A 27,742-nucleotide genomic window follows, 5' to 3' on the forward strand; every position below is an offset into this window, starting at 1 on the left:
GCTCAGGGGGACCTGAGCCAGAGTGTTCCGGGGAAAGGAAGGCACAAGTCTCCATTTCATGTTCTATATTTAATCAGTTCAATTCAGCACCTTACTGATTTGACATTTTCCTAAAGGGGAGCGGGTGTTACAAAATATTTATAAGTGTATTCCCTATATTCAGGGAGAGTGTAACATTTTATGATAATACCACAACTAAGCAGTTCTAGGTCCAAGTAAAGGAGGAGATGGAGGGGACCAGGAGTCAGAGAAGGGGGCGGCCAATTGCCTTCATGGAATTGGGTTTTGGGTGGCTCTGGACCATTTAGGGAGTGGCAGTTACTCATAAAATGGAAAAGGAGTTCATCCTATAGCATTCTGCACAGAGTAAAGTGGGTGCCTTGCATTTCCCTTCAGGTGGGCTCCAGAATATTTTAGTATGAAACTTCTGGGAGGCAGGTGCTGGTCCTCCACTCCCTATCACCTCCCGCATTAGGTGAAGCCACCCTGGGCATCATCGCTTCTGCAGGATGTGGATTTCAAAATCAAGGGTCCACAAAAGCTCATATGCATCCACTCAGTGGATGTGTACACTCACGCACAGGCCAAACACCACTTGTGTTTTGTTCTAGGTAAAGGAGAAGGCCCTCAGGACCAGGGCCCTCTCTTCTTTCTTTGGGGTGGGAGGTGCGTCCATGCAACTGAGGCCAGGTTTCCACCAGCCCCTGCATACTGTCCTCTTTGCAGAGGCTCCTGTGGCTGCAGACCCCCCTCTTGGGACAGCCTCTTTCTTGCTTCCATCCGCAGTTGCCTGTCCTGTCTGAGGCGCCTTCTCTTCACATTCAGGAGCCAAGGGAGAAGGGAGGTCTAGTCCTGCATGGCCAAGGTGCCTAGAGGAGTCTCTGCGGTTCTCCTGCCCCAACCTCTCAGCTCTGACAGTTACCTTCTGAGCCAAGAGTGCCCTGGGCCTTGGACATTCCTTGTAGAGATTGGTGTCAGTCCCCACTGACTTCCTGCCTTCTGAAACCGCTCCAGCCTGCGCTTGCCATCTGTGAAAGGAGGCACATGTAGCACTTGGCTGGTGCGAAGGATGCTACAGCCCCATCTCCTGTCTTCCTTTTTTCTGGCCATATCACGGATTGAGCTTACGTTCAGCTAACACTCCAGAAACTTTTTTCACACTTACACCCTCATCCTGAGCTTGTCTTTCTGAAATGTGTATTTTAATTTCCTGGACTTTACATTTATGTTTACTAGGTTCCCACTTTTGAGATCCAATCTAAATCTGCAACTTATGAAGATAGTTTCAAGCCCCAATCTCTGTCATCTACGAAAATCATTAGCATAACACTTGTATTCTCCTAGCCAGATAAGAGACCCCCATTTAATGGATGGCCTCCGTGGGTGGATGGCTATCTCTTGGTTTGTTCTATGAAACCAGCACCCAGTTTGCAGTTGATCACAAAGACACAAGGACCTTTTGCCTGTTTAGAGAAAATCCACCCACTGCTTGAATCTAACCTGCCCCATGGTTGACAGTTGCCCACCTAGTTCTCACCAAGCCCCCCACCCTGCCTCGACTCCTGGTGGTCCTCCATTCCCTTTCTAGACCATAGGGATCTTTCATGTCATCACATGGCCTACAATTTGTCCTCAGAGTGCTAGCAAGCTTCCAGCTCCAGAACGCCAGGCACCTGTCGTTGAGCCCCTACTTAGAAACATGTATGGCACTTGTGGATTAGGACCCCTCTGTCAGACTTCCCTTACTTAGGGTCCCTTGGCCTTGCCCACAGTGATCTGGGGATATTGTCTGCAAACTGTTTTCCAAAAACCTAGAACATCACAGCATCCTTAATTTTCTTCTTTGAGCTTTACCTCTTTCTGTGCTGAAAATTCCTACTGCTGTTCCAACAGGTCTGCGTAACAGATCTTTTTATATCTGTTCTCACACCTATCCATCTCTAGAGCATATCTACCTAAAATTGTACCTTGGTATCCACCTTGATCTCAGGATAACTTGGGATAGACTCGCATGCCTTTCCGAGCCTCTTTTTGTTGTTCTGTTACAGCTCTCAGTAACGGTGCCATGTAGGCTAATAATAACAAAGTCCTGCCTTCAGTTGCCACAAGTCAAATTAGCAGTTGATAGCAAGTCTTCTGGCTTGGAGGACCTCTGTGGTATTGAGGGCAGCACCCACTGCAAGCTTTCCCCAGGCTTCCTCATCTGCTTCTGTCCTGACACTGAGCTTTGCCTCCCTATGCAAGCAGCCTGCTTTGGCAGAACTTGTGCTCCTGAAGCCAGAAACCCGAAGGTCATCCCCAATGTGTCCCTGCTGTTCTGCTCCTCCCCAGGAAGTGCCTGCAGTCATCCATAGCACGTGCCGTAGAGCATGCCAGTCACAGGAATACTTGTTCTTGATAACACAGAAGAACAAGACGTAGCTTCTGGCAGGTGTTAGTGGACCATGTACTGATGTTTGTCCTTGGGAAAGCAAGAGCAAGTTCTTTAGATGCCTCTAAATGTATGCAATCAACCCTCGTAGAGGAACACTAGTTCTTCTGCGTGGTGTCTTTTCTGTAGCCACGGGAGCCCTGGGCTTAATGCAGCCTGTGTCTTAGCTTCTGTGGTTAAAGAACTTGCCACACTAGCTGTAATTTGCTCCAGTGTGCTCTTGAATGCCTTAGTCTCATTTTTAAAAAACCCTTAAGACAGGTGGTTACAAATAATCCTAGGTTAAAAAGTACATAGATCTTTGCAACTGTATCGTGTGTCCAGAGTCTGCTGGTGAGCTGTGAAGGCCCAGTGAGTTAACCTGATAGACACTGAGCACATACCGGAGAGTACTGATTCTAGAGAACTCAGTGGTCAGTAAGCACCATTGCCTGGACGGCAAGCCGGCCTCACTTACCTGCTGCATCCTCTTCATTTACCGCATCTGTAGGATTCGGCCTCTTGTCTCTGGCACTGGGGAGGTTAGGAGGTGTGAGGTGCTCTGAATCTCTGATCTCCAGAATCTTGTAGAGAAGAGTATTTGGAGAATCCCCGCTGCTGGATTTCTCAGGACAGCCATGATAATGCCAGGTTCCAATGGGAGGAGACAGCACAGTTCAGCCTTGAGGTACATCCTCATTTTGGGGTCTCCAAGTCCACTGTGGGGGCTGTGGCCTGTGTTCCAATTAATTTGTTTTTCTTTATTTGTCTGTAGCTCTTTTCATCAAGGAGCTAATGGGAAAACATTAGCAATGTAGTGGTTAGGAATTTGGGCACCTGCAGTTAACTCCCAACTCTGCCACTTGCTGGCTGTGCGACCCTGGCCAGGTGCTCAACCTCTCTGTGCCTCAGTTCCTTCCACTGTAAAACAGGACAGTGATGGTGCTTCCTTTACGGGGTTGTTGTGAAGGTTAACTAGTGGAGTGCACTTAAAGGGCTGTGCACCTTGCATGTGGTGAGTGCTGTGAACATTACTGGGGTTAGGTGGAGCCTTGCTCCATGTAGTGGCTATATTGGGAGTTCTGTTCGCCATGTCCCAGTCCCTTTCCTAAGCCAGCTTCTCATCTGTTAACCCACTAAATCCTCACAGCTACCCTGTTAGGCCAGTGCTGTGATAGTTCCTGTTTTTACAGATGAGGAAATCAAGGCACAAAGAAGTTACATGACTTGCCTGAGATCTCAGAGCTTTTGAGTAGTGGAGCTGAGATTCCAGACGAGGTATTCTGATTTCAGTGTCTGGACTCTAGATCTCCAAACCAAGAGGAATCTGTCAAATAAACTTGGAGTGTCATTAACTAAGTTGATTATTTAGAACAGTTGTTCTCGGTCCTGACTGCACATTAGAACCCTCGAAGGACTCTTTAAAACACAGGTTGCTGGGCCCAGCCCAGAGTTTCTGAGTCAGTACCTGTGGGTGGACCCAAGGAAATCCATTTCTAGCAAGTTCTCAGGTGACACTGATGCTTCTTCTCCGGGGACCAAACTGTGAGAAGCATTCATTGAAAATGTTGATCAGAAATTATATGGTCATGATTGTCATCTATCTCATTGATTATCTTGGTGAAATTTACCTGCCTTCTCTTATCAGTCTGTAAAAGCAGTGATTTTCAGTGCACCTGAACTTCTGCTAGTCACTACAGTCCTGGGTTCATCAGTTCCTCTCCAGGCAGAGTTTCAGAAGAATTCAAACAAACGTCTCTTATTTTCTTTACGAAGATAAATATGCAAATAACATAATTACCCTGCAAGTGACTTAGAGAAAACAACAGTGCAGAGAAAACCGTGGTCACCATATTCATGAACAGTGGCAGGCCCCGTGCCACACACATGCACACCCACGCTTCTTTCTTTTTTAGAAGCTCTTCCATGTCTCTTACATTCAAAAACGATCCCAGGGAACCTTTGAGCAAGTGCAAGAAATGTAAGAAGTGAAACCTCTGCTTTAGGACACAGGATTCGTTTATATCACCGGAAGATAAAAAGGAATTAAAATGATCATGTACCCAAGAAACACATCTTTCAGGAATCTGAACAGGATCTTTGGTCAGAACTCTGAGCATGTGTTGACCAAGTTTTGTTCCAAAGTTTATTAGTAGAAAGGTAGCTAACATTATGAATAAGAGAAGCTTTTCAGGCTTGATAACCATGTATTGGGTATTTTTCCAAACAAGCTCATGCATGCTAGGGAATTGGATTATGTTCCCCAGTATTCACCTTCTAGGGCAAGGTGCTCATCTGGCAGGTAGGGTGTAGGGTTCAGCCTCGGGTCACTCTGGGGATTCCACCAGGCTGTGGATCCAGTGACCTCACCCTGCTTAAAGTGAGGACCCAGCTCTGAAGTGCAGTCTTTATAAGTAGCTTTTTCATGCATTTTCAGAGATGTTCAGATCTCTGGAGAGAGCCAGCAGGTCCCCCCCTGTGTCCCCCCATCCCTGTGCCTCCTGTGACCTCTGCAGGCCCTGAGCATCGGAGGCTCAGTGCCCTCCCCTTGGTATATGCAAAGAACTGCTGTTGAGCAGCCCTGCATGTGTTCCACTATGTTTTTGCTGCTGTGCTGTTTTGTTTTTGCAGTGACACTGAGTGGCCTCCTGTGTTGTTTCTTTCAGCTGGTAATGTTAAAGTAGAGACTCAGAGTGATGAAGAGAATGGGCGTGCCTGTGAAATGAATGGGGAAGCATGTGCGGAGGATTTACGAATGCTTGATGCCTCGGGAGAGAAAATGCATGCCCCCCACAGGGACCAAGGCAGCTCGGCTTTGTCGGGAGCTGGAGGCATTCGACTTCCTAACGGAAAGCTAAAGTGTGATATCTGTGGGATCATTTGCATCGGGCCCAATGTGCTCATGGTTCACAAAAGAAGCCACACTGGTAAGGCCGGGCTTAGTTTTTCCTGTAGTGACCTGGAGAAGGTCCTGTGGGGTGTGGAAGGAGGAAAACATCCTGTCTTCGGGGAGTGTTTTAAGCATGTTTCAAACTGGCAGCTCAGTTGCAAGGGATTGGCTGCACGTCGTATGGGGACTATATGGTGTTCTGGTTCTGGGACAGCATTTAAAAGGACTTCTCAACGTGTACCAATTTGACCCTATAAGTAAAACCAGGGACAAGTGAACAGCATCATACGTGAGGGCTGTCAGAGGCCTGATATCATGCTCCCTGAAGAGTCTCAGCTGCCCCTGCAGGATGCATGGGCTAAGTGGTCCGTCCTTATCAAAACAAGACAAAACAGAAATCTACTGATACACCAAAACTTATTCCTCAGATGTTCCACTGAGAAACCCTAAGTCGTACATGCATTGTAATTGCATTCAAATTATCAGACAGGGCTTGATTTTTAGAAACAAGAATCAAGGATGGGATTGCAGCAAAATTTAGTTTTTAGGAAAGAGTTCAGATCAGTTTTCAAATGGCTCCCCCTCGAACAGTGAGACTTTGAATCAAAGAGTTTGATTGCCAATTTGAATTTTCATTTCAAATCGGGAAAGAATTTCATGCCAAAGCCCCTGTCTTATTGAGAGGTTTACTGGAGGCTTTCAAAGTATAAGAGAATGTGATATCTGCATCCAGAGATGAGGGAATATGGCAATTGGTGTCAGGTGGTCCTGCCCCCGCTCACAAGATGACCTGTCGCCGGGGGATAGGGGTGGTGTGGAAGCCCTGCCGAGTCTCAAGTGGCCGCATCGTGCCCGCCCTGTGTCTCCGGTGGTCAGTCGTGTTGACTGAACAGTCTCACACTTGTCCAACAGAACTGCCGAGTCACCACCTCTGATGGTGCTAAAGAGACTCAGAAATGAAATATTAATGGCACACATTTTACCTCTAACTGTATGCACGAGGTTTCTTTGGATTTCAGCAGAAACTTTTCTTTCTGTGGGAAGCTGCCCTAAAGGTGGGTAATACATGATAAATCCACCAACTCTAGTGGTCACTGAAAGCTTGGATGTGAAATATAGAAGCCCTGAGCCATCACTGCCTGTGAGCTGGCTTTGGTGGGCCATGGTAAAGCTAGTGTCTGCCACTGTAGTACCCAGAAAGGGGGAAAAAAACAGATGCAAAGCACATTGTACAGGTATAGTAGATTTTATCAAGAAATGCAGATATTTGTGGGGTTGTAATTTTGTATTTGATTCAGGGCAGTTTACAAGATGATGTATTCCATTGATAATATATCTGGAAAACCATAAATAAGTTTATTTTCAGTAGACATCCATCTTTAGTAAAAATTTAACTTCAAAAATTAAGCAAGCTTTGCTTTTCCTAATGGGTACCTTAATCCTCAAAGTACCCGGTGTGACAGACCTCTCCCACACTAAGTAAGCATGCCTGGGAGCCATCCTATTCTTTTTGGGGTGAGGTAAAAATGAACGTGAACTTCCCTATCATAGACACTTAGCAGGGTGCTCGGACTCCTGTGCTAATACATTCCTGATTAGGAATAGTCCTCGCAAATGAATTGCTTTCCTGCTAATTCATGACTGTACAGTGAAGATTCTCTTAAATAAATATTTGATAAGTGAATCAAATTCTGGCATGCCAAATTGCCAAAACAGAATAACTGCTTGCCTTGATACAAAGAATAATTACATGTAATGAGTAAATCTGCTGAGTACAGATGTGCAAAGCAGCCCTGCTGATGGCTCATTTCTCCCAACCAGTGGCAGCAAAGTGCCACATACTCACCAAGACCACAAGTTCTTCACTTACAGAACAAATAACTTCCAGAAATAGGGACACACTATCAACTTCATAGTTCCTGTTTTGCCCTTTACTCAAAAAAGCAAAACAAATGAAACACTTGCAGCAATGAACTCATGGGTCGTCTCCATAGTGTGTTTCCACTTGCATAAACATGGAGGGCCACAGGTAGATATAGAAATATATAGTCTGGCCAAGCTAGGTTTGAATAACTAGACATGCCAGGAAGGTTTTCATTTTCCTGAGATCTCACTGGAGTATGTTAGAAAAGGCATGCTTTCTAAATGCTCTACATGTAACACACTTCTAGAGTAATGCTTCCCAAACTCTCAAGGGCGTATAAACCACTTGGGATCTTTTGAAAGCACAGACTGATTCAGACCCTGGGGGAGGCTGAGAGCGGGCATTTGTCAAGGCCCCCAGGAGTGCAGGGACCCAGAGCATATTCAGATTCTGATGGTGGGGACGTGCAGCTGAGCAGTGGACAGTGAACAGGTCCACTGGGGGCAGATCTTCCCTTGGGAGCTTAGGTCCAATGTGGACAAGCTAGGACTTGCACTGTGGCCATTCTTCCTCCTGTCCATGACCACGTCAGCCCGGCACTGCAGGGCTCCCCAGTGCCTTCCCTGTTAAACCAAAGGGACTTCAGGGGACATCTCCCAGGCATAGACCCCTGCCCCTGCCCCATCACCGCCTTGGTGAAGTTCCAGTGGTGCCGTTTTCTATACTTTGTTGGTACCAGCACTCCACTGCCCCTGTTTTCACTCAGGTGTAATAGGGACACCTTCTGCACCTACACCTCAGGGTTAGTGTGAGAATCACCTTGGAGAGTTGTAGGAAGGAAGCAAAAATGCAGAGGAAAAATTGCCCTGCAGATGCACGCATTATTATTCTAGACCAATGGGTTTTACGAAGTAAAGACCAAGAAGAGTGTCAGAATTGTGGTTATTTTGTATAGCCCTGTGCCTATTTGCTCCCACCTGTAAGGTAAAAAGGCACAGGCACCACGCATTCTAAACACAGCACCCGGTGGTAACGCTGCCACGAGGTGCAGTGGCAGAGTCCCCAGGACAGTTCTCGCAGTTCAGACACATTTTCTAATTCACCTTCTTCTGCTGTGAAATTCCATAAGGTAGGCATCCTCAAAGACTCTTTTTTACCCAATGAAGTTTTGAAAAGAGACTCAACATTGTTACAGAGGGTTGCAGACATGGGAGATCTGTAGAGTCATTGGGATTAAACACCAAATGTTGATCGTGATATTAAAGTCCTCATCCCAACTAAATAAAATTAAATATGACCTTTAAGAAACTTGATCTCACTTAGCCACAATAATGAGCTGTTGTCCTGCAGAAGGCAGGCGGTGGCCACAGAAGGAGAACACACAGAACGGGGGCTGGTTCCTTACCTGGTAACACCTCCCCCGGGGAAACTCCCTTGAGTGGAGCACTCTGTTGTCACTTTTGGGAATACTCTCTTCGGGACCCCCACGCCCTGGGCTGCGGATTCACGCAGGCACCGGCAATCAGAAGCAGATTTCCAGTGCAGCCTGCCTTGCCTGCAGATCACACCCTCCATGCCTGCCTGTTCTGCAGGAGGGCAGCGTGGCTGTAAGAATCTGTCCTTTCTGTCTGGACTGAGCAAGACAACGCCCTTAGCTCTAGGGAGGAACAGGGGACCCCAGCACCTGCCAGCATGGAAAGGGGTCTTTCCCACATTGTAGGTAGAGAGTTGGGTACTCTAGTTTTGGGTCCTACCACAAACACAGTTGTATCACCAGGAGCATCCCCACATCCTTATTAAGAGAATGGTTATGACATTAGCTTTCTCAGCCAGCCTGAAGGTCTGCCCTGCCCAAACAAGATCTGTGGGCAAGACATGTTCCCTTTCTCCCTCTCTGGGTCCCACTGCACACAGGATCACTCTATTTTTCCCTTTTGTCCACTTGGAATTGCACACGCACATTCACACACATGGGATGAAGGTCCAGACATGCAATTAAATGATCTCCTTTGGAAGCTCCTCGGGGCTACCTGGCTACCAGCTGTTTTAATCTCCCCATCTAAAATCAGCTATGTGCATGGGTTTGTAACTAAGAGAGTTAGTGAGTGAGTTAGTTAACCAGCACCTTCCAACTGCTTGACTTTAAACACCTCTCTGCTCAGCCGAGTTCAATCCAGATAGGGATTTGGGCAAATACCAGATACATCTGGTTAGTATCAGGACCCCTCCACTTGCCTATAATTGAATATCACTGTAAATTAGTTTCAATTTTTATAGTAGCACATCCATCCTGCCCACTTAAAAAAAAAGTGATGATTGTCATGAAATTCAAGTGCCAATACGGATTTTTAAATTTAATCTGGTGTGGATTTTAATAGTACCAGATGTGCGTCTGCCTGATCGTTTTTGATAAGTGCTGTCTTCTTCACTACAGTCACATTAATCAATTGGGGAAATGGCTAAATGGACGCTTTAACACGTTCTTTTTTCCTAAGAAAAAAATTGTCCCTAGGAAATACACCAGAAATTTTGGCCACATAGTGCTCCTCTTCTAAATAAAGCATTTTTTTTTCCCCAAAGATCTTTAATATTTACCTAAATGTGACAAATGTATCAGTGTCTTAGGTGGGCGTTAAATGAAATGTTCGCTGATTCAGATGCTGAAATCAGCAGGACAATAGCATGTTTCTTTTCTCAGATACCTGTTTATCCCTTTGCAGATCCAGAATATATATAGCACACGCTCTGCCACTCACAGCAGAGATGCAAGTGTTTCCTTAGTCACAAATTCAATAGTACTGCCCTGAAAGAATTCCTTACAAACAACTAACTTGCACCTCTTAGAATATCTGTACCTAAAATATAACTTGTCTTCTATGGATATAGATACTTAATAGCTTAAAGGTTTTAGGATTTGTGAAGAAAGAAAAAAATCACAAAATCTCAATGCAACTCTGACTTTTCCATCCTTGCCGTGGGGAGATTTGGGACTTTTCTTTGGAAGGTGGGAGCTTCCTGCAGAGTTTCTTAACTTCTCATTTTATTCAGTCTCTCTCTCTCCCTCACCCTCACTTTCTCTGTCTGTCTCTCTCCTGATTTGCCTGCTTAGGGACAGACAGGTAATGGAGAAGAAATTGAAAGGGAAAATACAGGGAAAATGTAAATGAAAAGAAGTTATTATAACTGTTATAATGAAGTGCCTTTCATTTAAATATAAGAATGTAACGCTGAAATGAACTTGTGATCCTGAAATGCATTTTTAATGAGTTTCCTTTTTATTTTGCTGCTTCAGTGGCATATTTTAAAGACCCTTTGAAAAAAGCCACATTAAAAAACCCCACCAAATGCCACAACACGCAAAATTGGATATTGGTTTATTCCAAAACTGCTGATCAGGAAGAGTGGCTCTTCATCACAAAATGTTGCAGTCACTTTATTTAAATGAGTTTGAATTTGCATTGTGATGTGCCATTCTGATTTAGGGAAAAAAAATTAGATTTTCAGATCAAATTGACCCAGCCAGTGGAGCGTTAAGGAGCTGGCAGGTTTAGTCTGAAAGCCTCATGTTCTATCAAACCTGCAGCCGGTGGAAGTCACCGAGCCCCTGTGGGAAACAACTTTCTCGCTGGTGTTGTCCTCTTGTCCCCGCGCTGAGTTTTGTTCTCACCCGCTCTCTTCTCTCGGTTCCAGGAGAACGGCCGTTCCAGTGCAATCAGTGCGGGGCCTCCTTCACCCAGAAAGGCAACCTGCTACGGCACATCAAGTTGCACTCCGGGGAGAAGCCCTTCAAGTGCCACCTCTGCAACTACGCCTGCCGCCGGAGGGACGCCCTCACAGGCCACCTGCGCACGCACTCCGGTAGGTCCCCCAGGCACAGGCCAGAGCCACCCGGTTGCCCGTTCCCAGCGTGCCATCCTCCATGCGGTACTGGCCACCACTCCTTTGCTGTCAGTCTCCCCTACCCCATAATCTTCTTTGCCCATGGAACTAGAGGAAATGGGTGGGAAATGCACACGTGCACAAACACGCACATGCACACACACGCATGCACACTCAGAAGCCTCACCTAAGGTAGTGTGTTTCAGAAGATGCCTCCTCATCCCATTCTGTCAGGTGAGTGGGGTTTTCATAAAGGATTTTGCCAGCCACGCTTACACTGGGTATACTGCTAATGCCCAAATAGTTTAAAGAACATTTCTTCATGTTAATTGTTAAGCCACACTTATTACTGTAATTTCAGTAGCAATAATGGGGATAGTTTTCTTTGCAGAGGTGATAAAGGTGAGTGAGGGCATAACCCCATCATCCGTGGGCACGCCCACAGAGACTGAGCCCGAGTGTGACTCTCATGCCTGAAACCAGTCAAGGCCTCAGTTGGAGAGGCCAGTTTGGGGCCAGATTTTAGACAGCAGCATTCTCTTTGAATGAGAAAGTAAAGTACATCCCAAATAACCCAGAGTCTCAGCAAGATCATCATTAGCATAAGTGCTCGATAGTTCTGGAAACCTGTGAAGCCTGAATCCACCTTTAATTAGATTAGATCATCTGCCTCCTGAGAACTCTTCCTGGGTGTTTCCTTATCCAGTAGCCCCCACATCCCACAAATCAGAGGAAGGAAGGGTTCTTGGCCAGCCTGCTGTGCATTGTTTGCCCCCAGTGTGGTCTACACAACATGACACACACAGGTATCTTTCACACCATCCAGTGGGGACATTTGAGGTCATGCACTGCTCAAGGCTTTGGGAGCAAAAGGTCGATGGCCCTTGTCCCTGCCCTCACAGCGCTTGCCCTCACAGCCTGCCATCAGTCCGCCAACTTCTCCGAGCAGCAGCTGCTCCAAGCAGGCACTGTGGGTGATGGAGACGCTTTGGCTAGTCCCCTCCTGGCATCCTCAGGGAGCAGTATAAGGAGACGCCTCCCCCAAGGAGGGGTGTTGGCTCATTGTGGAAGGTTCACACAGGCTCACGCCATCTCTTCCCAAATGTGATGCATGTATTTGATGGTTGGGGGGCTTTAGGGGACTTTAGGGGCCTCTTAGTGTGCCCATCTCTTTGTCACACATTTACTGAGCCTCTCAGGGTGCACACCAGCATGTTGCAAGTGGCATGGCAGAGCGTCCAAGGGACAGTGGGAGCATAAAGAAGGGACCGTCCGTCCTCGGGTTGGGAGGGTCAAGAGAGACTTCCCGCAGAGGGGAGGGCTTGAGTGTATGCTGAAAGGTGAGTTTCTAAAATTTGCTTTAGAGGATTCTAGACAAATGTGTGCTTCTGCAGTGATCCTCGAAAGGGGTGTGGTGCGCATTTTAGCAAGTGTTGGCGAGAACTTGGGCTTTCTCTTGGTGAGTGGGAGTTCACCTGGACGGCGGGAGACGGGGGAGAGGAGTCTCACTGGAGTTCCCTGAGCTATCTCCTTTCCATGCCAACCTCATTCCAGATGGTAAACACAGAAGGGGCGCCCAAGATACCTTTAATGAGAAAATGATGATGATTTGGGTGAGCTTCTTAAAATTTTAGCCCCAAGAAGAGGGCTGCACCAAGCTGAGCAGTTGCTGGCACCACAGAGTGGGCAGGTCAGCAGAGGTAGCAATGGACAGCACACTTGCTCAGAGCTGGGATAGGTTTGCTGCAGGGGACAGGGAGAACAGACAGCTCCCCTGAGGCGGGAGGATGACAACGTGCACTGAGCATTTTCAAATGTCTCCAGGTGTTAGGGACAAGCAGGTGCGGTGGTCCCACCTGGAGGTGAAGGTGGTGCCAGGACTGACAAACCAGGCCATGTGGGCTTCTGCTGTGAGGATCGCGCTGTCTGTGCGGTGCTAACAGGTGACCTAGGGAAGAGAAGCTTCACATCTGTCATTGAGGAGGAGTCATGGAGACACAGACACCATGACAGCAATATTACCTCCAGATTGGTAGGAAGTTCATGTCAGTGGAAAACACACAGAGACTCATTCTTAGGTTAACACCAACCATAACATCACCGTCCCTGAATTACTCTGATTTGCAATAGAAATCTCTCCTGCGTAACAGTCCTTAAAACTTACAGAGATGCTGCCCTCTCTTCTTTCTTATTGTGACATTAGGATCGTCAAGTGCAGTGTTTTATCTAGCTCCATGCCGGCTTATTTAATCCATGTGTGATGGCATCCTGCTCTAAGTATGGTTCGTTACTTGAGTAACTATATATAACAGGTAGTAGACTTTGGACAGTTTATTTCTATTATGGCAAATCATCATCAGTCCAATGCTGCTGGTGATTCTGCTGTCTGAAAGTGCCATTGACATACACACACAGCTCTTGGGGAAAGATCAGTGATTTAGGTTCTTCAAGATGATTTCACTAAAATGAAATGAAGACCTCAGCCTTTGGCAAACTCAAATGTGGCTATGCTCTATTCTGTTGTGGAATGGCCATTCCCCTATTCTATTAAAAATCAGGATCAACCTCATAGCTTTCCCAACTGGTGGTGGCCTGAGATTCCATAAACCATCATGCTAGTGGTTAAAGAGTTATAGAATTTTTCCCACCCTGATAACAAGAGGGGTTGTGGAGGTCTGAAGGGGTAAGGAAGGGACCCCCTTTCTTTCCTCAAAGCTTTCTTTGGAATTTGCAAGCTTGGAGACTTTCTTTCCCACAGAATATTGGGCTATGCTTCAGGACATACTTTAGTTCAGCTGCTCACAGCAAACATATTTCTTATGTTGTAGAGTTAAAATTAATCATATACTCAGAAAAAAATGGGTGTTCAGACACCATGCCATATAGACAAGAGACAATTTTAATTGTGAAGTTTACTAAAGTTATAGCTTCTGCAGGAAAGGACATTGACAGGTTACCTATGTTCTATTATTCTCTAAATGTAGTACTCAATAAAATGTGCAGTTGTAGACAACATTCTATATTACAACATTGTTTCCTGGTGTTGAGGACACATCACTTTCTGTAGATAAAGATAATATATATTTAGAGAGATTTATATATATATATATATAGATAGATAGATAGATAGATAGATTTAGATATATAAAGAAATCTCTCTATATATATAATAATAAAGATAAGAGAGAGAGAGAGAGAGAGAGAGAGAGAGAGAGAGAGAGAGAGAGAGAGAAAGAGAGAGAATTTCTCTATTAAATGTACCAGAAGTCAAATTTTGGTTTTCATGTTAGTCTTTTTAAACCTAGGAAAGAGATTTAACCAATACAAGCATTGGTTAAGCCATTTTACCGAAAAGTCCTTTTTGATTTTAGTTTTGATTTCAGTATAATACTTTGAAATATGTTAAATCAAACAACATGAAAAAGAAGATGATTCTGGTCTTAGAGTGGAAATTTACATTCCTCATGTAAGTGACTGAAGATACTTTATCCATTTCATCTCTTAAAATGGTATCTATTGAACCTTTAAATTTAGGCATGATATGGATTCCTGGCTAGTCTTCTCTTCCTAAAATACCACTCAGTAAAGTCTAGGAACAGCTAAACACATTATATAGAACTGCGCTGCCCATTACAGTAGCCACTAGACATGTATGGTACTTAAATTTTAATTTTAATCAGTTAAAATTAAACAAAATTTGAACGTCAGTCCTCAGTGGCACTAGCCATATACTTTGAATGTTCAATAGCTACACGTGGCTACCATATTGGATAGCATTTGTAGAGTACATTTCCATCATCATAGTAAGTTCTGTTGGACACAGCTGATCTAGAAGCTACACCATCCTAAATTTCCTTGGGGAGAAAAACAGAGCTTTTCCATAAGCTCAGTTTATGTAGGCACATATTGTACATTCTTATACAAAATATTTTGTGTACAAAATATGTACTTTCCTTTGTATTGTATTAGAAAATGCATTTTAGAAATAAAATGTTCATTTCATTAAAGCGTATTTATCCACCACACTTCCTTAGAGACCTCTGGTTGTCTAGTTTAGTACCCTGTAACTGCGTTCGCTCTGGTTGCATTAGATATAGCACCAGTGTCATGCCAGAGCTGGCCCACAAGATAGACTCGGACAAGAGGCCTGCTCTGGAGGCAAATCCATAGTTATCCAGCCTACCCACAGGCCTTCCTCCTACCCCTATCCAGTTGTTAGGTGTCCACATTATAACACTGCAGTGGTTCATTTCCTCCAGTTAAAGGACAGACTTCAGTGATTTAAGGAGGAGAGAATTTGGTAGTCAGGACAGTAGACAGATTAAGATGAAACAAGTGTCACATAAGTTCTTGGTACAATCAAGGAATTTCAACCGAATCTGTAAATGCTTTTAGCTCTCAAGAGTAGAATTTTTTTTTTTTTTTTACTTTTTTGGTAACAATTGTATTGCATGCATTCCCATTACACATAAGGTCGACATTTAATTGGGGTCTTGAACTCAATTGTGTTTTCTGCAGTTGGTAAACCTCACAAATGTGGATATTGTGGCCGAAGCTATAAACAGCGAAGCTCTTTAGAGGAACATAAAGAGCGTTGCCACAACTACTTGGAAAGCATGGGCCTTCCGGGCACGCTGTACCCAGGTAAGCGCTGGCACTTGGAGGCCTGCACCGGCCCTCCCTCCGCAGCATGTGGTGAGCAGGGCACTCCGCACGTGGCCCCAAGGCCCGGCCTGCTTCCCGCCAGCTGGAAGGGAGGGAAGTTTTTGGCCAATGACACCACGGTCGCTCTAGAAGCGCATTGAACTTCCCAATGTTTGAGGCCGCATCTGACCAGAGAGAGCTCCACTGTAAAACCCCTCCCTCTTCCAATCTGGAGAATGCCCAAGATGGCAGTGACCCTTAAAAGTTTGAGGTTTGGTTTTTTGGGTGTTGGTAATTTTTTTTTTTTATCTACAGTAGTGATTGTTTCTTTGCACTTAGTCATCAATATAGGATGTTAAATCTTGTTTTAAAACAATCTTTTCATGAAGTTGATCAAATAAGAACTTTCAGGCTGTGATTTCAAACACGGGCTCAGGCTGAGGGCACAGTGTCCACACCTGCCTGGAATGTGAGGCTGAAGCTTGTTGGAAGACCCTGACAGTCAGTAGCATTGAGGCCCTCAGAGGATTAAAGGAAGGTAGCTTTGTTTTTATGAGCTAAGGAGGTAGCATTTGACTCTAATGTTAGATGATGTAAAGTGGGAGATGTAAACACAGTACTAAAGAAGGCTGAGTTTACTCAGAGGGATGGCAGGGCTATAAAAGGCACCTTCCCAACTTTTTAAGAGATAAGAAATTTATGCATTGATCAAATAAAGCTAACCTCTTTCAAAACACTATTCATTAGCACTACCAATGGAAAAAATCATCATTGGACAGGGAGATAGAAATTAAATTAACGGCCGAGAATTTATTAAGCCTCCTGAACTTTCTGACTTTAACAAGAGATTCATAAAGGAAAATGCACTGGAGTACACTCAGATATTAATAGCAGATGAGGGCCAGAGAAAAGACTGATCAGAATGAATCCTAAAAAGCTATTTATTCAGACTAGTGTTGGCACTGAGAGGCATCATCTCACGTGACTAGAGACTTAGGTTTGTAGTGTTCTCTCTCTACTGATCAGCTGGGGACCTGGGGCTGACAGTCAATTTCTATGGGCCTTAATCTTCTCACCTGTGAAATGGGGAGATTCCATTAAATTATCATTTAGCTTTCTTCAAAGTCTAAGGACTGGAATGGAAAGGTACTGAAGGTGAGTGGAAGAGGAGAAACAAGATACTAAAACAAGGATAATAATATTAGTAATTTAACAGTTATCGATTTGTGGCCAGACCCCAGAGGTTGGGAGACTGAGGGAGGAGAGAATGATTTTGTTCCTTTAATAAAAAATGTGAACACTCAGATATTATATTTTTCTGTAAAAAGCAAATTAATGGGTCTTGGAAATAAGTGCTTCTAATGATATAATTTACATATTGATGCTTAAATAAGCCATTTTATTTACTCAACAAATATTTACTGAGGACTTGTTATCTGTAATACCAAGCCTTACTGAATGCAATGATCTGATATATACATGGAATTGAGAAGCTGAAAGGAACAAAAGAAAGAGCATATTGTTTTCTGTCCCTAAAGAAACAAGCTGCAACATCACAGCAGACTGGGGGCACCCCTTCCACCGAGACCTGGGTCCTAGTTTCATCTGAGTCTGTTTCTGACTCACCTCTGACACGTGAGGGGTAAATTCCTGCCCGGCCCCTTATAGCAGCGCTCGGGGAGACACACAAGAGAAGGACCCCATGCACAGCAAGGGGCCCAGGCATGCATCAGGTGCTCATCCAGAGAAATGTGGGTCGCTGACGTGTGGACACTTTCAGCTTAATTCTCTATGTCAATAAACTTATGTGTCAGTAATATGCATTAAATGTTACCCTCTGGCAAGAGTCAATTTCACCCTAAAATGTTCATTCATTCCCTTTGGTGGTCTAGTTATTTGGATACCTTGGTGATATTTTAAGTTCCTATGCTCAGGAGGTGAGAAGGCTTTCCTGGGAAGGAGCAGTCCTCTGATTCTGGTGCGGCAGCAGACAGAGCTGGGGGCTTGCATCTCATTATGCCGAATTCTTCCTTTCTCATGTTGCATCAGGATGTGCAAAATGATCGTAAATGCCTTTAGACAAAGACACCTTTTATTTTACTCTTGCCAACACTTTGCCCTTGTCTCTGTGCAGTAAATGCTGGTTTAAGGAACCTGGAGCATTGACAGGATCCATAAAAAGACTTTAATGAAGTCCTCCTAGGCTGCATTTGAGACTGGGCAGGCAGGCAGGAGCTTGGGGGTCTTGGTCACCTCAGCTTTGCTGGTGGAGCCTGTGCCTTCTCATGCATCTCTCCTCCTGTCCCTCTGTCAGGCAGTCTCTTCCCTCTCCGGTTCCCCTCAGATTGGGTGCATTTAAACACAAAGCCTGGCTTAAGATGTAGGAAAAGTTTAATTTTTTGGAATAAAATGTTTTTTAGTAAAAGCCTTTTGGTTATAATTTCCTGCTGTCTACAGAAAATGTTTCCCTTGGGCCTTAGGTACACAAACTGTGTCACAAGTCCTTGGTGTAAATGCATCTAAGGACAGAGTAGCCAGTGATTGGGGGCTTTGGGCTCATTTGTCCTTTACTGTGGTGGACTCTGGGGCTAGAGGCTCTCAGGAGGCCCTGGGCATGGAGAGGAGGAAGCCCCACTCAAGACAGTGGGCAGCTGAGGGAGGCCACTGGGACCTGGTTTACAGAGACGTGTGGACATATAAAGATGCTTATTAGTTTGATAGGTCAAGTGTGCTATCAGTAGAACTGGGTGTTATGGATTTATGAACATCCTTCATGTAAAATCAGGGTGTATGCTGTGTATGTTTGCCCTTTTAATAAGAAACCCACATTTTCAATGCTAAAAAATTAAATATGCCAGCAATAAAAACCAATTTGAAATATAGTTTTCAAAGTGGCATTCATGATAGCAATGAAGACAGAAAATACTTAGAGCTTATCTTAGCAGGTAGTCTTCAGGACATGGTGAAGAAAGCTACCAACCATCCTGAGGAGAGAAAGAAAGCTTGGGAGATTGAAGAGGGAGAGAGGACTGGACACTGTCCATGTGCATTCAGAAAATAACCAATGTACAGTACTAGCTCCCTATACAATAAGATAAATTGCAGGGAAATGAAAGAGTTATATTTCAAAAAATCCAGCTGTAAAAACTGGAAGTAAATAGATAAGACTATGCAGGATACAAAGTTGTATCTTCAGTTATAGAAAGAAAGATGATATGGAAAAATAGAGAGTGACTAGAAATAGCTCATACATCAGCATTTACCGCCATAATTTCTAAATTTTCTACAATATGCAGGTGTTATTGGTTATCAGGAGTTTGCTGTGGTGCAGGGGCACAGAGCTCTGGGCTCTTTCCCCAAACTGCTAGGACTTGCTTTGGGATCTCGAGCGGCCATGTGTCTGCATCTCAGTTCACTACCAGTTGACAGAGTAGGGGTCGTTTCTAGATGTGACAGTTCTTTGAGTCTCAGAGGGCTGTTGACTGATGTGGTGGTTTAGGGAATATGTTGAAGAGTCAAAAGGATCCTTCAAAGGGACACAGTTACTTAAACCCAGTCTAGTTTTTGGTGATGGTGCAGTACTTGTTCTTTTGGTCCTAGGGGACGATGTGCTATTAGCAGATGTCGTTCGAAGGAGTATTAGTAGGTGGCCAGTCATTGACGTTGCATGGCCAGCCTCTGTCCCTCAGCATTGCTGGGAAGATTAGAAGTAATGTCTGTGAAGGGCCCGGCTCTTGTAGGCACTTAACAAATGTCAGATTTAACACTGGACGTGACTGAATCCTTTTGATGTGAGCATTTCTAAACTGGCCTCTCTGTCTTTGACTTTAGTCATTAAAGAAGAAACTAATCACAGTGAAATGGCAGAAGACCTGTGCAAGATAGGACCAGAGAGATCCCTCGTGCTGGACAGACTAGCAAGTAACGTGGCCAAACGTAAGAGCTCTATGCCTCAGAAATTTCTTGGTAAGAGTTAAACGTTTGCTGTCTCTTAAAAAACAACTTTGTGGGTGTTTTAGACTCAAGCAGTAATTAGTTGACAGTAGAAGAAAGGGAAAAAAAAATCTTATTTTTAAAAAAGCAAAAACTGGTAATCTTAACATTTCTTAAATATCTTAAATTTCTTAAATATCAGTCTCTTAAGAACAAACCTTCCCTTGCCAGTATTTTCCTCTATGTGATTTTGTAGCATCCCAGGACCTTGGTGAGATCTGCCTGTGGACACGTCCCTCAAGGGGTGGCCGGGTCAGTGTGCCCGGGGTCGAGAGCTTGGGCCTGGCCTGTAGGGGGCCCAGTGCACAGGAGGACACCACCAGCCCCATCCCCTGCCCCAGTCAGTGCCTAACCAGCCTCTCTGAGCTTCAGATCCTCATTTTTCACAAGAAGCTCATAACCATAATGCTCCCCTCCTGGGGACTGTGAAGGGTTAATGGGAGCAATGGCCCAGAGTCCGCCCATGAGAAGTGCCCAGTGAAGAGGGGACACACTCGGATTGCTATTCTGACCTGCACCAGGTGCTGTGAGGGGTAAAAAACAAAAGTGATGCCACCCTTTCCTCCAGGACTATTGTCCAGCATAGATGATAGATAGACCAATATCTACTCTCCAAGCCAGACGCTGCAGGTGCACCCCGGACGTTGAAGCAGGTGTCCAGTGGAAAGGCAACAGGCTTGGGGACCCACCTGAGGTCAGAGCAGAGCCACTCGTTAACTCTGCCAGCTTGAGGAAGCAATTCAACCCCCCAAGCCCTGGTTCCTTTCTCAGTGTATCACCCAGGGTTTTGTGAACAGAAAATGACCCGAAGGATGTGAGAACATTTAGAAACCCTCAGTGTGAAGGTCAATTATAATCATGGTTGGGAAGAGAAGGGTCATGTCCAGGAAGTTCATGAAGCTGGGCTGTACCTTGCAAGAAGAATAGGATTTCAGGGTGTTATAGGAGGGGGAGAAGTGGGGGCTGAGGGTGGGGGCTGGCGTGGGGGCACTTGGGGTGTGGGGCAGAGCAAGGTGCATGCCCAGCACAGCTCAGGTCCCCACGGGGAAGCAGGAGAAGTGAAGTTGTGAGCTGTGGCCGTAGGATGGATGGCCTTTGAATGCCAAGGTGAGAGATATATCTTTCACTCCTTAGGCAGAAAAAACATTGGCAGATTTTTGATGGGAGCAACAGCTTGGAAAGTAGAGACAGCAGGTATCAAAAATTGATTGGAAAATGGCAGCAGGCTGGAAAGAAAAGGGACGGAGGAGGGAGGTTTGGAGGAAGACACACGGCGTAGAGTTGTGACAAGGGCTGGTACAGGAAGCCGCAAGTCACCCTGACTCTAGTGTGGCATTTACAGAAAGCATAGTACCAGGTTCTGGAAAAAGATGGAGTTCTGTTTTCAAGGTGCTGATTGTCAACGACCTCCTGGTGTCAGTGGCATGTGAGAAATGTGTGCTCGGAGAGAGGGTGGGACTGGAACAGTGGCTAATGCAGCTGGGGGCCCCAGAGGGTGCCTGTGGTCCTGCAGGACAGCAGGAAGAGGGAGGGCAGAGGGCAGGCCCAGTTCTGGGGCTCCAGCCTCCCTCTTGACTTAGAAGAAGGCTCCATTTTGAATCTCTTCATGAAGTAGAGATTTGTCGTTGATTGGAGGTTGGAAGGATCCGAAGAAGGAAGGATTCAGTTAAAATATAAAGAAAGAAAACCACTGTCTGGAGATGCCCTGTGGGGAGTTGCCCACATGAATGTGAGCTTTTTGACCATGACAGCAAGGAAGAACTTCCATTTCCTGAGCAGAGTAAGGGGTAAGGTCCTGGGCGGAAGGAAGCTGTTGGGGTGGGTGGAATTTCAAGTAGCATTGAACAGGCAGCTCTGCTAGGAGACCCCCAGGAGTGGGCATGGCAGAGGCCCGTTGATGTGGAGATGGGCAGAGAGGAAGCAGCAAGTGTGTCCAAGGGTTGAGAAGAGTTACTGACCTTGGGAAGCAGGACCCAGGCTAGGAGACTTGCCAAGTGCTTTGGTAAATGAACATTTGCAGACCCTTATAACTTTTGGAGACTTCCAACTAAACGAGAACGTCTGTGTAACTCTACTGTAGCCACCTGGGGTGAGACCACAACGTGGGCGTGGGTGTTGTCTTCAGATGCTTCCTTCCGTGTTAAATGAATGAAAAACAACAGGGTGCCTCTGCTGGAGCAGAGCTGAGATGAAAAAGAAGCCTGGGGGAGAGGCTAAACACAGGAAGAAAAGGCGGAATGGAGGAAGCAGGCAAAGGCAGCAGCGGTGGAGTTTGGAAGGACAGGCCCCCCGTCCCTGTGTATCTGCTGGTGTTTCTGGAGAGGTGGTGATTGGCAGCTCCCTTCTAAAATAGTGCCTCTTCCTGCCCTAAACATGCCGCAGTTTCTCCACCTCTGAAATAAAAAGGGGCTGGATCTCTAAGGTCCCTCTTCACCACTAGGCTGTTCAGTTTACCCTTATCATAAGCACAGACAGACTGTGTAGGAATGAAGCTGTTCTCATGAAAGCTGGCCCTGTTAGTGGTGGGGTTGGAAGGGCTCCTGGGTCCAGGGTCCAGCTCCGGCTGTGATCAGTGGGGACCTTGAGCAAGGCAGTGGCCTCAGTGTCACTGTCTGTGAAATGGGCATGCTCTGCTACCCCACCTCCCTCCCAGAGCTAGTCTGAGATCAAAAGGGATGCTGGATGTGACAATACTCTCAACACTAGAAAGCACCTTAAAAATGTAAGATGATATTACTTTCATGTCGAACACTGCTCAGAGTGGAATATATTTTTGTGCCATTGATATATGAGCTGTGATTAAAAATTTTAAATTAAACTTTGTCATGAGTATGAATAAGTATTTGTTTGGCCAGCAACATCCTTCACCAATAAGGCCATCGAAGATCTCATCCTCTGTGATAATCAGATAAAAGTCGACAGGATCAACGAATTCAGTCAGAAAGAGGCTAATAGTAAATAGCAATGCTAATCATTGCTTTTAGTCTGTCTGGTGATTGTGGGAAAACGTTTTTAACATACAAAAACCTTTTTTCTTTAAAAAAGAAACCGTGTTGTATTATTAAATTGACACATGGTTGGTGTAAAAAACCTTGTTGTAGGGGCTAGCCAGTTAGCTCAGTTGGTTAGAGCATGGTGTTATAACACCAAGGTCAAGGGTTCAGATTCCCACACCAGCCAGCCACCGAAAAACCAGAACAAAACAAACAAACAAAAAGCAGAAGTTTCTTGTGTTATTAAATTGACACATGGTTAGTATACAGGTGAGCATCATTCTAAATATCTTCCTATGCATATGCATGTGAGTGGATAGGTTGACAAATAGCTGGATTGATGGGTAGATAGATGTGAAATAAATATGTTCATAGATACTTGATCCTATCATACATGTCTTAAATTTAACAGGTGAAAAAGAACCCAGACAAAACTGGAGGGCTGGTCGATCTTCAGATACATGTTCTCTCACAGTCAGGGATACTGCTTTTTAAAGGATTTCTCTAAGATTAAAAATATTTATTTTGAAAAGCATTAAGAGCTTTGTATCACTTTTAAATTTGTTTCAATTTAGGCATTATCTACTCACTCATTGCTTTGAAAATCAAGGCCTCATTTCAGTTCCCAGGGTTCACAATTCTATTATTTTTACATTGTCCACCTTCATGTTTACATTCTGTTAAGTAACCATAATTCTCATAGTAGTTTAGCATGTTATTGATTTTACATTCACATAGATTCAAGGACTAGACCCAGTTCTTTTGCTACTATTTGTGTTTATTTTGATTAATTCATTGGAATTAATTGATTGGACTTTACATGTAAGTAACTTTTTTTCGAAAAGTTTCGATCTATTTTCACCATGGTTTTGTGTTTGAGGGTGTCAGCTTGTTGCCTTTTTTCTTGAGAACATCTTAACAGAGTGTGTGGTCTTGGGTTACTCTTTTTTTTCCCCTGAGAACTTTCTAGATCTTGCCATGTTGACCGATGGCATTGCTTATTGAATGTTGCTGTGGACATATCTAAGGCCAGTCTGATTTTGTTTTCCTTAAGGTGATTTCTATTTCCTGTCTGAATGCCTGAAGGGTTCTTTCTTTAAATATTCTAACTGGGATGTATCTTGGAGTTTCACATTCTGAATAACAATTTGCTGCCGTTTTCATCTAGAGATTCCCTTTTTTCTCTTTATTTCTGGGAAATTCTCTTTATATAAATACATCTTTTGTTCCATTTATTGTGATTTCTGTTCAGGGATACCAGTTGTCCATATGTTGGATAATCTGTCTTTTGTATCTACAAGCATTTCTTTACTTTTATTTCTTTGTCTTTTTTATATTCATTCACTGTTACTATCTTGTATTTTTCCTCTATGTCAATAATTTAATTTTTAGCAGTTTCTAGTCTATTATTTTAGTTTCTAATCCATGTATTAATTCTGGAGTAATATTGTTTTGGAACTCATCTTGTTTCCTGAGACCTATATGTTTCTTTCTCTCACTGTTGTTTTTATGTATCATCTTTAATTTTTTTTTAAATTGACTCCATGTCATAAAGCAGTTATGAGGTATTTCTTCTCTTCCTTGAATTAGTGTGTTTTTTTCTTAGGATGGGCTTACTGGTCTGTGTTTAGCTTCCTTTCTTCCCTTGTACTGCTAGAAGGTATTTTCAAAGAAGCTATCACACTTCGTTTCATCTTGCTTATTGTACTTGGTCTGATATAGCTTGATTAATGTTTCGACATTCTTCCCACTGTATCTGAGACATTTTTGTTTCCCTGGGAGAGCTATCGACTTTTCTGAATCCTGAAAGAATGCAAAGGATGGAGTTGGGGGACTTCGGGTGAGGCAAAGCACAGCCTTTGTTAAAAGATTTTCCCTTTGCTCTCTGGTACTCATTCTGAGATTTGGTTAAATGCCTAAACCAGCAGCATTGACCCTAATTGGGGAGTGCTTCACACCCCCCATGGGATCTTTGGGGGCTTTGGGCCATCTCCCCCTTAGACCTCCTCCACAGAGCATGGAGGTCTTCGCTTCTGCAGAGCCAGACTTCTCCCTTCTCTGGTGTCATCTAGATCTCACTAGAAGAGGTGTCAACTGCTCTATTTGAATTGTTTCTCTGCAGCTGTAAGGATATTAGAGGAAATGCTGAGAATGTTCTTGATTCCTGGCTCTTCTGGAAGTGAGATTAGCAGCCAAGCTTTGCCCTATGTCTCATGCTGGAGTCTTCTGTTTCTTTCCCTGGTCCTTGCCTTTTTTTTTCATATGTACTTCATTAGGGTATGTTTCTTTCTTGAGTTGATTGCTGTTGGTAAATTATTTAGGCTTTTATTTTTCTTGTTTTGTTGGATAGTAGGAAAGAGAAATTCTATGGGTAGTTTCAATGTGACATGGTAATCAGGAATATATGTTGTGTTTTTCTACACCTATTAGTTGTTGATACCAAGTTTTTAAAACAACAAATTTTGGTTGCTTGGGTAACCACAGAACCATGACTCTGGGGAGAGACAGGCCGATTAGGTGGGAAAGTACTATTTTTAGTGGGGCTGTAGATATTTTTATATTTTGCAAAATTGGCTACAAAGTCCACTCCCCTCCTCTCCTCATTGGAGTTTGGTAGAGGGTTAGACTTGGGTACAAACCAGAACGGTTCATTCTGTTCTGGAGTTAGTGTAATAAGACATTTAGCACCTCAACACAGAAACACAAGAAATGTGTATGGTTCCAGCAATGCTGCATACTTACACCTACTCTTTCACGGAGAGAAACTCCATTTCTTTGGTCACCACCATCAGTTTTTTGGGGATCTCGTCCTGTTCGTTTTCTGGGAGGCTATAACTGGTCACAGACAGGTTTTCTTTGAGCAGTCTGATGATCACATGGTACTATTACCAGGGTATTTTCCGCTTCAGGTCACAGTAGATGAAAACCACCGGAAACCAGGTCCTTACACGATACAGATGCATTGCGGAGGAAGAAGTGAGATGACGGGGTATATCCCCAGATGGTTATTAGTGGTCACAGACTTCATAGAAAGGACTGTTAGTAAATCTATGAACTGTAGAGTAATTCATCCTTTGTTAGTAAGGACTAGCAGAAGACCTCGGTGTCAGGGGTCAGCATGGGGGTATAGGATCCTCCTCTTGCACCAGCCTCCCGAGCCTCTAGCAGCCAAAACCCGGGCTCTTGGCAGAGTCTCAGTCATCCTCTCACTTTGCCCCTCTTCAGTCTGTTCTTCCCACAGTGACTAAAAAGGTTGCTTCTTCCTTCAAACCCTTCTGCGGCTTCCATCTTTCCTTAGAAGAAGTCTCTGCTTGGTCTAGCCCCCACCTGCCCCTCCTGACCACAACTGTGCACTGTCCCTCCCCCACCAGGCTTTGGCCCCCAGACCTGCCTGAGAAAGCACCAGGCTCCTTGTCCCCTGAGGACCTGCTTTCTTGCTGCCCCAATTGTGGGGACACAATCCCCCTTGCCAGCTGACTCTTCCTAGATCAGAATCCTGTTATACTCCTGTACTATTGTAAATTACTTAGAACACGATACTGACAGACATCATGTAAAATATTAGCTTTAGATTAGATAAAATAATGTTTAGTTATACCATTCTTAATAAAAGACACCAGTATTGGTTTAGTCTGTTTAAATGCATGCTTTTAAAGTTGATATGGACAATCTTTGACTCCCCTGTTTATTTATTCATTTATCCAACCAGATATCTTTAAGTGCCTACTATGGGTAGGTCCCCATGCTTGGTGCCCCCTGAACAGAGATGTACCACCTTCCCCTTGTGCTGGTGCACTGGGACACCCCTGAAGCCGGTGGCCCTCCATCCCTCGCTTCCCTGGGTGGATTTCAGCTATTGCTGCCAGGCCCAGAGGTGGCTGGACCTCACTCCCTGTCCCTGCTTCCCACAGGAGACAAGTGCCTGTCAGACATGCCCTACGACAGCAGCGCCAGCTACGAGAAGGAGAACGAGATGATGAAGTCCCACGTGATGGACCAAGCCATCAACAACGCCATCAGCTACCTGGGCGCCGAGTCCCTGCGCCCCCTGGTGCAGACGCCCCCCTGTGGCTCCGAGGTGGTCCCAGTCATCAGCCCCATGTACCAGCTGCACAAGCCCCCCACGGAGGGCCCCCTGCGCTCCAACCACTCGGCTCAGGACAGCGCCGTGGAGAACCTGCTGCTACTCTCCAAGGCCAAGTCGGTGTCCTCGGAGCGGGAGGCCTCGCCGAGCAACAGCTGCCAAGACTCGACGGACACCGAGAGCAACAACGAGGAGCAGCGCGGTGGCCTCATCTACCTGACCAACCACATCACGCCACACGCCCGCAATGGCCTGTCGCTGAAGGAGGAGCAGCGGGCCTACGACCTGCTGAGGCCGGCCTCGGAGAACTCACAGGACGCCTTCCGGGTGGTCAGCACAAGTGGGGAGCAGGTGCGGGTGTACAAGTGCGAACACTGCCGCGTGCTCTTCCTGGACCACGTCATGTACACTATCCACATGGGCTGCCACGGCTTCCGCGACCCCTTCGAGTGCAACATGTGTGGCTACCACAGCCAGGACAGGTACGAGTTCTCGTCCCACATCACGCGGGGGGAGCACCGCTACCACATGAGCTAAAGCCCTCGGGGCCAGCCCACCATGACAAGCACAAGGACCGCCGCCCCTGCCCTCCCTCCAGTCCCAGGAGCATGGACTGCACTGGACCGGACAATGTGGTATTTCCATGTGTAGGTGTTTTTCTGTTTTTTAAGTTTGTCGTTGGGGTTTGATTTGCTTTTGAAAACAAGGAGGTTTTTATTGTTAGAGGCAGGGTTGCCTTGGGGGCATCCAGACTGCTGTCTTCCTAGAGGTTTTCATAGACTGCTAGCTGAAATCCCCCCCCCCCCATTGCTTCTTGGAATCCCCTTCTCCAAACAATTAGCCTGAATTTTCAGAGAATGATCTAAAACAGTACAAAGCCTGGGAAGGAGCAAGCGGGTTCCTGTGCTAAGCACAGGGTTTGCGCACCAGGTGTCTTTTCCAAGTTCCCAAAAGCAGTGAGCATGGCCCGTGAGGTATGGCTATT

General features: G+C 45.2%; 1 protein-coding gene across 20 annotated transcripts in view; it reads left to right on the forward strand.

Annotated features, from left to right (window-relative positions):
• Nucleotides 1-27,294, forward strand: part of IKZF1 (IKAROS family zinc finger 1) — a 75,335-nt gene extending 48,041 nt beyond the window's left edge. For 2 of the 20 annotated variants that reach the window (XM_063085296.1, XM_063085299.1), the window contains 5 exons: nucleotides 5,077-5,337; nucleotides 10,855-11,022; nucleotides 15,562-15,687; nucleotides 19,519-19,653; nucleotides 26,585-27,294. In XM_063085296.1, the coding sequence (XP_062941366.1) occupies nucleotides 5,077-5,337; nucleotides 10,855-11,022; nucleotides 15,562-15,687; nucleotides 19,519-19,653; nucleotides 26,585-27,294 (1,400 nt within the window). Of the gene's footprint in view, nucleotides 1-5,076; nucleotides 5,338-10,854; nucleotides 11,023-11,621; nucleotides 11,623-15,561; nucleotides 15,688-19,518; nucleotides 19,654-26,584 lie in introns of all 20 variants that reach the window. The other 18 variants (XM_063085301.1, XM_063085287.1, XM_063085303.1 and 15 more) reach the window with 16 other exon arrangements.
• Nucleotides 27,295-27,742: the final 448 nt, after the last annotated feature.

The sequence above is a fragment of the Cynocephalus volans genome, chromosome 2 (assembly GCF_027409185.1).
Source record: "Cynocephalus volans isolate mCynVol1 chromosome 2, mCynVol1.pri, whole genome shotgun sequence".
Taxonomy (NCBI): domain Eukaryota; kingdom Metazoa; phylum Chordata; class Mammalia; order Dermoptera; family Cynocephalidae; genus Cynocephalus; species Cynocephalus volans.